This window comes from Merops nubicus, unplaced genomic scaffold (assembly GCF_000691845.1).
Source record: "Merops nubicus isolate BGI_N331 unplaced genomic scaffold, ASM69184v1 scaffold8352, whole genome shotgun sequence".
Classification (NCBI taxonomy): domain Eukaryota; kingdom Metazoa; phylum Chordata; class Aves; order Coraciiformes; family Meropidae; genus Merops; species Merops nubicus.
The window spans coordinates 99,964-111,761 of NW_008592826.1; the positions used below are offsets into that span (position 1 = coordinate 99,964).

Genomic DNA, 11,798 nt, shown 5'->3' on the forward strand with positions numbered 1-11,798 from the left:
GCTATGTTTAGCTTACCTGCTATAAATACTAAACCTACTCTGAAAAGGAAAAATTGTCATCCAACATCCTAACCTACTTCCTTCAATATAACAATATCTCCAGCCTCTTAGAAACAAATGTATGAATTCAGGACTTCTTTCTGCAAGCCTGCGCTCCCATGGAAAAAATAATAATAATTATGTACTGCCCAAGTATTCAGTGAAATCACTCAAAAGAGGAACCATTCGCAGAATAAGACCTGAGAGACCTGGGAAAAATTCTCCATCTTTAGTTTCAGGTCTTATATCTGTCCCCTGAGTATAATAGGACAGGCTATTATCCCCTTGTTCGTCGTGAAGATTAATGTTCAGACCAGCTGAAAATATTACTGTTCTGTTGGGACCTATCGGGAGATCTTCAGACCTGTGTGAACTCAAGTTTAAACTTTTTAAATAGCAGAGCTAACATCTCACCCTAGTTAGGCACAAATGCCTCTTTTGCCATCATCTGCTCTGCGATGCTGCTGCCCTACAGCTCTGTTATTTGTGGTGTCTTTTATACAGACTTCGTTGCCAAATGTTAAGATATGCAAGGAAAGTGCCTGAGCCATTAACTCTTACACAGATCAAGTAAAAGAAAATTTTCCATCCTTTAATGGAAACAGAGGTTTTAAAAATTTCCTTTCTGTATTTCATACAGAATGTTTTCCCTGAAAAATCTGTGGCTCTTTTCTTAAAATGTAATACCTCAATTGAATGTGGCAGAACGGAGATAAAAATAGGCAGGGGTGAGGAGTGAAGCTAGGCCTGGGAAAAGAGGGGTGGTGGAAAGGTGGGTTTAGTTTTGTCTTTCTTTCTCTCAAACTTGATTTTTAATGGGTCATAAATTAAATTAATTTTCCCCAAGTCAAATCTGTTTTGCCTGTCATGGTAATTGGTAATTAATGCTCTCCCTGTTCTTGTCTGGACTCATGAACTTCTCCACCTTATTCTTTCCCCCTATCCTGTTGAGGAGGGGGAGTGAGAGAAGGGCTAGGGTTGGCACCTGGCCACCAGCCAAATTATAACACCACAGGAGTGCAAAGGAAACCAGAGAAGTTGTCAGGGCTCATGGAGGTGTGCAAAGGTGCACACAACTCTCCTTGGTGTGTGTCCCGGGATATACATCCATACATATGTTTGTGGGCTAGCAGGCAGAACGTACAGGGTCTCAGTTCATCAAGCCCCAAGCAGCCATGGACTTTCCTGTCCCTCTTCCAGCATGGTCCAGGCAAGGCTCCCTGATTCCATTTGGGGGACCAACAGCTTTTAGGGAGCATCTTGGCAGGAAAGAGCCTCTTCCCTGTGCAGTGCCCGTCCCACCTGCTGACCATGCAGGACCGGGTTGACCCTGAGCACTGGCTGGACTTGAGGAGTGTGGGGTGACAGGCGTCAGCACGGCAGGGTGGGGGTCCTGCTGGCAGGGTGGGCTCTCCTGCTGACCTTGTGACAACGTGGAAATGTGTTGGAGGGGGAGGAAGGAAGGCTGCTTCACTGAAGACTGACAGCCAGAGTTAAGTGAAATGTTAAATACAAAGCTCACAATGAAGAAATTCTTTTGAAGATGATAAGATCACTTCTTTCCTTCCCTTGAGTTGTTCATTGATGGGAGTTTTTAGTTAGTTTTTCCTTTTTTTACTCCTAGAGGCAGTATACAAAGAGATTAAAAACACAGCATGTGCCAAACAGCTTTTGGCACTAGATGCGAGTGGATATGAGATCGTTAAAGAGATTTTCTGGACCATTTTAGCATAATCTTTTCAGGGCCTGTTGTACTGCTGCCAATACAAATCCAGGGCTTGCTTTTGTAGGGATATGATAGTTTACAGTGATTTGGTTTACAGTTCTGTGGGGGTGATACCACAGTAGACACTGTGGATTGCAGTGGCTCAGCTGTGGGAACCAAGAGGTTACCCTGGTGCTTGTGAATGTCTTTTCATACTGTTTTAAAAGATGAGAAGATTTTATGATTTTTCAGAAGACACATGAATGATAACCCTGGAATCCTTGTCCTTGCACAGAATGAATGCGCTGGGGTGAAAGAACAGCACACAATTTCCTCCAAAGCCTCAGTGAACAGATTGCTCAGTGAACAGCCTTAGTGCACTTTACCTACTCACAACAGCATGCTAACAGTCTGGAGTAGGGACAGGCCCCCTTCACCCAGAAAATCTGGGGCAATAAGGAATTCCAGTGACCCTGATCTCACAGGCAGTATTGAGCTGTGTTCCAGCAGCAGCAGAGCAGGAGTTATTGCTGTCCCTGCTCTACCTGAGGCACAGGGAGTGCTCTTTGACCATGGCCATACAGGAATATTCAGCACAAGAGCAAGCAGTCAGATTCAGATTGCTTGGGGTCCAGCAGTTCACGTAGATTTTGTAGATTAGGTTTCTGTAAGCAAGAAAGAATAAAGTCAGTGATTATGAGGTTTATGTTCCACAAAACTTATGCTAGATGATGTTATATACCCTCTCAAACATTCCATTTACCTGCAGGAGAGAAGAAAGCCAAAGCACTGAAATGAAATCAAGTCACTTGACCAGAGATGTGAGCACAAGTCAATAGCAGAACCAAGATTAAAATGGTTCTCAAATCTGTGACTGAATTTTGAGATGATCTTTCCCTTTTCCATCTTGCCGTCATACATGTTGCTGGTTTTAAGCAGACACATGCAATCTGTGTGCTTATTACCACTAGCAGAAAGAATTAACCTCTTATTTGAAAGAAAAAGGGTTACAAATAGAGAAAGCAGTTGGGTGAAACTGCATGAAAATGAATATAAGAAGCAATAAATGCTTTGGGAAGGGGCTGGAACGTTATAATATAAAGATCAGTGGAATCAGTGAGAGGATGATGAAGCTGATTGAAGGTTATGATCTCGGGTGCACAGACAGGATGGGAGCCTTCAAACTCTTGTTCCTCTGGGGAGTCAAGTGGCTGAAGTAATGAGCAAATTTCACCTTGAGTAAAGAGGATTCTACCTGAGCAATGTGCAGTGGCTGCTGTGGCTGGGTATGTCATTCCCATAGGAAATAAAAGCCATACCTTTTACGTGAAACCCTGAGCTAGAGAGCCAGTGTAATCAACTAAAATGGACCCTATCTTGCTGTATGTCAGCATTGGATTGTGGGATTTTAATAGTTCATTAAATTTACATTGCAGTTTTGGGGATGATATTAAAAAAAAAAAGGGCTGTGATCTGGCCAGCACAAGAGCTCCCATACAGCTATGGGAGAATGAGCTGAAATCTACTCTGGCTGATTTGTTATCAAGGAGAGCACTTGCTGTGTCTTAAAGTCTTCAGAATTGAAGCTGCTGCAGAGATTAGAAAGGATGTATCTGGAGTTTCAAGCCACATCCTGAGAAGACATAATTGCCTTATGAAGACAAAAATGCTTTTCTTGTAAACTGGTCAGAATTGATAAAGTGTCAGTGTGATAAGGCAATAATAAATGTATCATTCACAGCACTACTTAATTGTTTGCTTTTCAGGATATAATATACTTTGATATATATGTATCGTAGGATCGTAGAATATACTTCTACATACTATGCATGCTACTACAATAATGTTATTCTGTATTTCATCTTCCTCCAGAATTTTAATTTAAGGGAATAGGCCTTTGAATGGTAGGAAATTTAAGAAAGTCTATGAAAGGTGAAAAGGTATCAGTGAAGTGAGAAGGTGATAAAAGGAAGCTATGTTTGAATCAGATACAATACCTGTCCTGTAATTGGCAGAGAAATACCTTAGATATTAGCAGTGGATAGTCTCCATGGTATCAGAGGGAGGGAGATTTATTCATGGCTCCAGGGCTTTTGTGACATCTTGATTACTTTTGCCTTCCCTTTTTCCTTCAGGGGAATTCTTTCTCAAAGTTCATCCAGTGCTACTGGTTGTTGTCAGTAAATATGTTGCCTTCCACCTACCCACCTCTCTGAGACTCAGGCGTGTTTGTTTGCAAGTTGTCTGGCTGAAAGGGAGCTCCTGAAGAAGAAAGTCCTTTGAGTTGTCTGTCCATAACCATACCCATACCCTGGGGAGAGGATTCCTTATCAGAGATAAGGAGCATGCTTTTGAAAATAATGGGAATCCTTTGCTGTCAGCTGGAGCCCTGGACTGTGCTTTTAGATGTCATGGTGGATGCTGCCATTACAAGGCTGGATATTGCAAACCTCGATATTTCACAGAAGGACAATGTTTAGCAAGCCTGCAAAGAGTTCACAGCAAGTTACCCATTTCAATAATCTCAGGGAGAGTGGAGGCAGGAACCTGAGCAACTTCATTATGATGTGGTGGCAGCCTCAGCTCCTCTTGGATACTGCACCCTCTAAAAACTACAGCTTAAGGGAGAAGAAAGAAATACATCCCTGAATTGCCAACACAAAGTTTTTCTTTGTTTCCTTTTTACTGCCCTGCTGTTTGGTAGTGACTCCTAAAACTCTTTCAAGAGATCCTAATTGTAAGTGTATAATTTAAAAATGGCTGCATCCCACCCTTAGATCTTCAACTCTTTCTAAATTAAAGCTCTATAGCATTTAAAGATGCTGTGCACTGTGTTTGTCAGGTTACAGGTAGTCTAGGAGAATACGTTGCCCTGTACACTGCGCCTGCAATGATCTAAGCTATTCTTTGTAGTTATTTAGGATTTTATATCCATTTTTTCAGGAAATGAATGACACTGTGTGAAAACAAATTGTGTAAAGGGACTGGTGACAGGACATTTAAGTGAAGCATGGACGCTTCAGCTGAAATACAGCATTAGTCAGTGCTACCTGCTGGGCTGATTAACAGTAACAGTATAATTCTGTAGCCTGTGTTATACAGGAAATCATAGCAGAAAAACAAATGGCCTTTCCTCTCTGTAGTATGGGAATATATAAATGCTCTGTGCTCGGATATTCACTTTGTCTTAGGTTCTGGAATGACCAAGAGCCGTGTATGTGCTTTCATGGCACATCCATTTTCTTAAGTGCTTGGCAGAGCTAGAGGAGCATGATTGCAGGGAAGGAGCTGATTGTTCTGTTAGTTTGTGATTTTTATGTTGTGGTTTTTTTATATGGAGGTGATAGCTTTAGGATGAAAAGGCTCTCGAGGTTTTTGTTGGACTTGGCCTCTCTGTGTTTTTGTTAAACAAACAAGGTGTGTATGCTTAGACCTTCAAATAGAGGTTCTAAAAGTCTTAATGATGTTTGGATGCCTGTCACTGCTGCTGAGACTGTCCAGTGAAAGGCAGGACTTTCAGTCATAACAGAACTGCAGCTCTTCTCCCTGCCTGCTCCAGCTGGCTTTGTTTGCATACCTGTCACATACTTGTGGTTTTCATTTTTTGTCATCCATGCAGAGCCAAGATTATAGCTGCATTCCCTTTCCAGATAACTTTATTAGCCTTCTCTCAACAAGCCACAGCCCCAAACCTCTGTTTTATGAAAGCCTTTTCAACAGATCTAATACATGCTAGGTTGGTTGTCTTTTCTTACTGTTTGGGAACCAATCCACAAGATGACTGTGCTGTTGCTATTGAACAGGGAGCAGGACTTCAGGATCACTTCTGTCATACCTTAAAATACAGAAATATCTTTGGTTATGTTTTTCTTCAACTTGCAGTACTCTGGTAAAATCTGTCACAAAAACCTGCAGTCCCTGAGCACTTCATTGTTTGAGATAGGTCCTGTACTTCATGGTAAGTACATGTGTGTGCATAGCAGAGCACAATTTTTCTGACAGAATGACATTTACAAGGGAAAGAAGACACATTCAGAATGTTATTGCATCATTTTATTTACAATCAGAGGGAACTCTGTGCTTCCTTCCTTCTTACCTTTTAAACTGTCAGAAAGATAAAAGCTCAAACAAACAAGTTCACGTATGGTGAGACATAGACACCAAGAAACTCGACAGTAGTTGCTCCGCTATTTGAAGGCTAGGCTAATATTTAAGCTGCAGTCCCACTGTTCATATGAAAAACAACATACATATGAATCCTGATCCTTTGCAGAGCCACCTTAACACCAATGTGGTTTCAGGTTAACATAGCAGATTTTCGCTGTGGTCCCTCTTGGGGTGGGGAGCATTTTTACTGCTAGCTGTCTGATGGGGAACTGGTGCTGGTGGATCTTTTTAGTAGTATTCATTTCAGAGAATCGATCCACCCTTTTAAATCACAGTCATCACCAGTCAAAAGCGGTTTGTTTCTACACTAGAATCAATAAAATGGAAAATGTATTATGGCTGAGCTGGGAACACATGCTTTTTACCTTTTGCTGTTTTGTCTCCTGTTAAAGGGTAGGTTTTCCTACCATTCATATGCTATTTGTTGTATGTTGGGTCTGTGATATCTGTAATTTGTGCAGAAAAAACACGCTGTCTGCAGTGTAAGAATAGTGGTTTTGTTTCAGTGTTTGCTGCTAATATAATGCATTACATTGATCCATTCTGGCTTTTCCAGTATTTTGCTGATGGTGGTAAGAAAGATGGTATAATTCTTCACCAAAAGGAAATGAGCTTAATTTTCATGCAAACGAATATTCAACAGAATCGTAAAGCCCTAGCCCTGGTAGTAAAAATAAAAGCTGATGCTATTAATACATCTTTCCAGATACACAGAGGATCATTATGTGGCTCCTGGGTTGAGTAAAACTTCACATAATCATAGTGGTCATAGACTTGAGCCCTATAAAGTTGGGAACTTCACCAGATGGCCATTGTCAAGGCAGCTTCTAAAGGCTTTAGAGCTGCAACGTGTTAGGCTCCAGGTGTGACTTACTCCGTGGTAGCTTTTTAAAATACAATTACTGAACATAACTAATCCATGTTATGGAAGTCATAATAATAATATTTCACACTCAGTGACCTTTTATCTGAGGACCTAAAAGCTCTTAACTAAGGCTTTTAAAAGCTCCCTTTCTGCTTATAGGAGATAGTGTTCAGAGTCTTGATGGAGCAGCCCAACACCATCGCCCGTTGCAAGCAGCCAGGCAGCACTCTCTGCACATCTGGGGCTGGGACAGGAGAATGGTTCTGGTCCTGGCCCTGACAGCACATCTGGGACTGGGACAGGATCACAGTCCTGGTCCTGGCCCTGACAGCTGGGAGATGGTGTCTCAATCACTTAGGGTAGAACCTCCTACTTCAGTAGTGCTTTTAATCTCAACTGGAGACAGCCTGTATGTTAACATACTGTGTGGCAGGAACAAGAATGACATATAATAATAGCCCTAACCTGAAATTTCCTTCATTCATTCTGTAAAGTATGAGGTTAATACTAAAATGATGTTAAGATCTGGGGATACTAAGGCTCAGATATACCACGCTTAGCTGAGGAGCTTAGATGTGGAATGATATATCTTGGGCTGTATATATTCAGAGTACACAGGTAAGTACCTGCAGAGACTGGCCTGTATTTTAGGGAGAACAGTTATGTCCTTTACAAAGTACCACATGTTGGCCATGAATTTACTGAGCTTTAATACTCAGCCTCGAAAATCACATAATGGTATTTATCGCTAATGGAAGTAAATAACTGTATTTGACATTTGCTTTTGTGTAGTCAGTAGTAATTTTTTCTCCTTTTTTTCCCCAAAGTGATTTTATTGTTGGCTTTCAGGGTCTACAGATCATGCCTGAAAAGTTTTCTTGGTGACTGTTTTTGTTCTGTCTTTCAGATCGATGTGATTGTGACTTTGGGCGGACTTGGAGGACGCTTTGACCAGACAATGGCATCAGTGGAAACGCTTTTTCATGCAACAAATATCACTCCTTTCCCAGTGATAGTTATCCAGGAGTGCTCGCTGATTTACCTGCTTCAACCTGTAAGTGTTGTGAAAAATTGCTTCATAGTAGAACTGACCCTCCACCACCCCTTGTGCTGTAGGCCTTGCACCATTAAATGCTCATTTTCTTCATCGTGTTCTGTAGGATCAGAGCCTGTTGCAAATTATGGGCTCTGCATTCCTGAAAATGAGTCTTTTTTTTTTTTTTGGGGGTATTTTTTTTAAGGGGGGGGGGGGGATATAAAAATCCAGAAGGCATGAAACCTGAATTTGAGTAAATACAGGATTTTTATTAGAAATTAAAAAGAACATTTCAAAAAATAACTTTTAAATTAGATTCCATTAAGTTTAAATTTAGCATACAGCCCTTTAGATGTTGAGTAGCAATAAGGATGTCTGCAGTAAGAGAAACAAGAGGAAGATGTAAGAGGAAGAAATGAGGGAGTTCCTGACAAAGCCATCAGGCAAAGCTCTTACGTGGTCTGAGTTCATTACGATGGGAGTCCAGCTAGCATCAACGAGGGAATTTATTTAAAATGTGTTATTTTTGTGGTTTCTCAGGTCTGTTATTCCGTTTATTGATTCATGAAACACCATACACACACAAAAGATCTTGCTGGGCTTCTGCTTCTAATATTTACATTAAAGGCAAATCTCTAAGCATCAAAGAGTCTTCTCTAACAGTGATTCATTTGTTTGGAAATATCTTTTCTGATGTCAGGGTTTCTAGAAGCTTAACTAACTTTCCTATTTTATCTTTGAAAGCTTATTTCATTAAAATAAATAACATTCACAGATAAATTTGACAAAACCCTGCATCACACATGCTTCATTGTAATTTGAGAAAGGCATTAATAAGGTTCTGTGAGATTATAGATTTAAACCCCCAGGGGCAGATGCTGTATTCACAGCTTTGAAGCACTGTGTCTGCAGGAGAGGTCATAGGCACAGAAGCTCAGGAGCCAGTATGATGAGGAATGATTCTGATCATTAGGTGCACATCTACATGGATAGAGGCAGCAGAGTGAGGGGGAAAAGGGCTAAGGGATAGCTTTGGCTGAAATCTGTAAGTGAGGGGTAACTCACTAGTGGTTGATCTGTGGGTGCAGTACTTCACTGACCACTGTAAATTAATTTTTAGGCTATTTTTACAAACGTGTTGGAAAGCTGAAATAAGATGGAGAATTCCCAATTTAGCTTAGAAAACACTTGGACTGGAAGAACCTCTAGTTCTTTTCATTCACCTTTTCCATAAGTGGCACTAAAATGCCATGCCTAAGGTTGCTTTCAGAAGAGTCGTCTATGAATAATTAAATCCTTTGCAGCATAAAAAAAAATCGTGATCTGTGCATTTAAGTAGAAATGGGAGGTTGGTAATTGTTTGGGCTTGCTGGAAACTTCTAAATGTTCTATTTTTAATAGTGCTGTACGAGAAGCATTTAATACTTTTTTGTTGATGAGGTGAGTTCCACAGGATATTTTTTTTTCTGCCATTCCTGGCTGTCAGTCTGCATTGCCAGTAAGTGATGCCTGTAACTTCAGGCCGTTTCTAGCATTCAGAAATACAGAAGAGATAGAGGGGGCAGGTCGTTTAAACAATCTTAATGCTAACTTTGATACAAAATTGCTTTTCATTGTTAGTTTAAATTTGTCACTGTCAGCATCTTCAGTCAGCTGTCATGGTACCTCCAGATAATAACATTAATCCTGCATAGTTCAGATAAAAATCAATTGAGTAGTTTATATACAGAAAGAAATGAGGTTCCTAAGCTTGGAAGTACTGTTTTGTTGGTTTGGCTTTTTTTTGTATGGAGTTCAGCATGATATTTTTCTCTTGTAAACAGCCACAATCGTGACATTCTCTCTTTTTCCCTTCTTCCTTTTATAATTTAAAATGAAGGTAGGAGGGAGCTGAGCACAGTGGGAGACCCACTGACTTCTTGAAATACAGGTCTGGAAACTGTGCAACAAATGAAGCAAGATTTTGAGATTCAAATGCTAACTCAAATGATAAAGTTAAGAGCATGTTGTTTTTTCTATGAAATGTAGATCTGAAACCTTTCTTGGGGAAGAGGAATCTGATCTTTGTTGGGTTCTTTGGATGAAATTCAAGAGCAAAATATAACCATGTATTTGCTTCAAAACAACATTAGCCTTCCATTCACACTCTGGTGGAAGACTAATGTTGGTTCTCGATCATGTGTACCTAGGCAGAGGCTAGAGGTTAGGGTAGATAAATTCAAGGAGCAGAGGAATAGATAACCTGGATAGAGCAGATAAACTGGTAATCCCATAACAGCCCTGGGAAGGATACAAAGGGGAATAACAAGTCAAGCTGCTGAATTTTGATTAGTAATGCAGAAACTAAGAGGAGGACTCTGTAAGTAGATATCTAAATACATCATAAAATCTATTAAGTAACTGCTTTGAGAGTTATTTCGCATGACTACAATGTTGATATAGAGGGGTACAGCAGAAGAAATACATCAGTATTTAACACACTTGTAAAGGGTCTGCAGTGTTGTAGGAAACAGGCTTATAAACTTGCTAAAATTCTTCAGCGTGGTAGAGTAGGACAGCAAGGACAATAGCTGATCTGCAGGCTACCAAGCAAGGAGGACCAGGTAAGCAATTCCTCTTTCCATCAGCCAGTAAAACTATCCAGGTACTGAGGGTAATTGGCATTTTGAATACTGAGGCATCACTAGAGAAAGAGGTGGACAGACAGTGCAAGTTTTTGAAATACATTGATTAAAATATTTTGGCATGGAAAGTGAGGAAAATTACAAGGAGATAAACTACTTTGTATCAATTTCTGACCTATAAGGGTAAACTATGCAAAGAGGTGGAGAAGAGAAAAAACATGGGAAGAATTACACCCCACGTCTCCGTGGATTCTGTGGAGAAATTGGGTGGCAGGCTGGGGTCTAGGTATACACTGTAGGTATCTAAATTAGATATACGAATTCCAATCAAATTGCTAAACAAGTTTGTAAGAAAGGAAAGCAGATATGAAATGAGGTGCATCTGTGGAAGGGCCCAAGCAGTGAGAACACAGCCTGTAACTACAGAAGTTGTAATTGACAGTTTTCTCTTGTCCAAACAGGAATGGAAAAATAATGACAAACAGCCCAAATTTAATGCTTCTTTTCCTGAGTCTTCACTAAAACAAAATATTTCTTTGAACAGATAACCAACGCAGTTAAAATCAGTGACAAAGTCAGAAGACTTTAAATTGCTTCAGAGAAAAAACAAATAAGAGGTGGAGCTGCCTTTGATTTTACAAACTCCAAGGATTCTTAGTTTTTGTATGCCATGCAATACTAATTAGAATAGGAGTCAGAAGTAGGGAAGCTGTGTAAGAATTCCAGATGATGCTTGCTCTGAAGCATTTCCTAATGTGATGATTGAAATTTAAAAAAAAAAAAAAAAAGAAAGAAAAAAAAAAGTATCTCTGTACTGAATAGCCATCATATTTCTTTATGTAATGGAGAGAGGGAGGAAAGCCTGAATTCTTAATAAGGAGTAATCACTCTTTGTAAGCAGGATATTTTATGCAACAGTCCATACATTTTATGCTTGAAATTTTGGTAAAATCAATTACCATTAGAATATACCCTGTCTGAAGAGCATTGGGCCCTTAGAGTCATGTTTATCATGCTGGCCATGCTCGATATGAATGGCTTAAGGTTTCACATACATACTTTCTCATTTTCTGGTTGTGTGCTTCTCAGGAGTACAGAAACATTAGCTTCTGTACACTGAGCATAAATTATCTTCTATCTGTGAGTTTTATGGGAGTTTGTAATACAAGGTAATAGGATTTATGACCAAGAAATGAGAAGATGTCCAAGAGTTAATGAGGCCTGTCTTTTACACTATACTGAGCAGTTCAGCTTTCCCCACACAGGATTCCAGCCCTGGGATGCAGAGAAGAATTGCTACCTACACATGAAAATGTGTTCCAGCAGCACATTTTGTCAGTTAGCTAACTCTTCTGAAAGAGT

General features: G+C 40.1%; 1 protein-coding gene across 1 annotated transcript in view; it reads left to right on the top strand.

The window, feature by feature from the left end:
* TPK1 (thiamin pyrophosphokinase 1) overlaps nucleotides 1–7,830 on the top strand; it is a gene marked incomplete at both ends in the record, with an annotated part of 75,416 nt that extends 67,586 nt beyond the window's left edge. The window contains one exon of the mRNA XM_008935262.1: nucleotides 7,684–7,830. Within this exon, the coding sequence (XP_008933510.1) occupies nucleotides 7,684–7,830 (147 nt within the window). The remainder of the gene's footprint in view (nucleotides 1–7,683) is intronic.
* Between the last annotated feature and the right edge of the window lie 3,968 nt (nucleotides 7,831–11,798).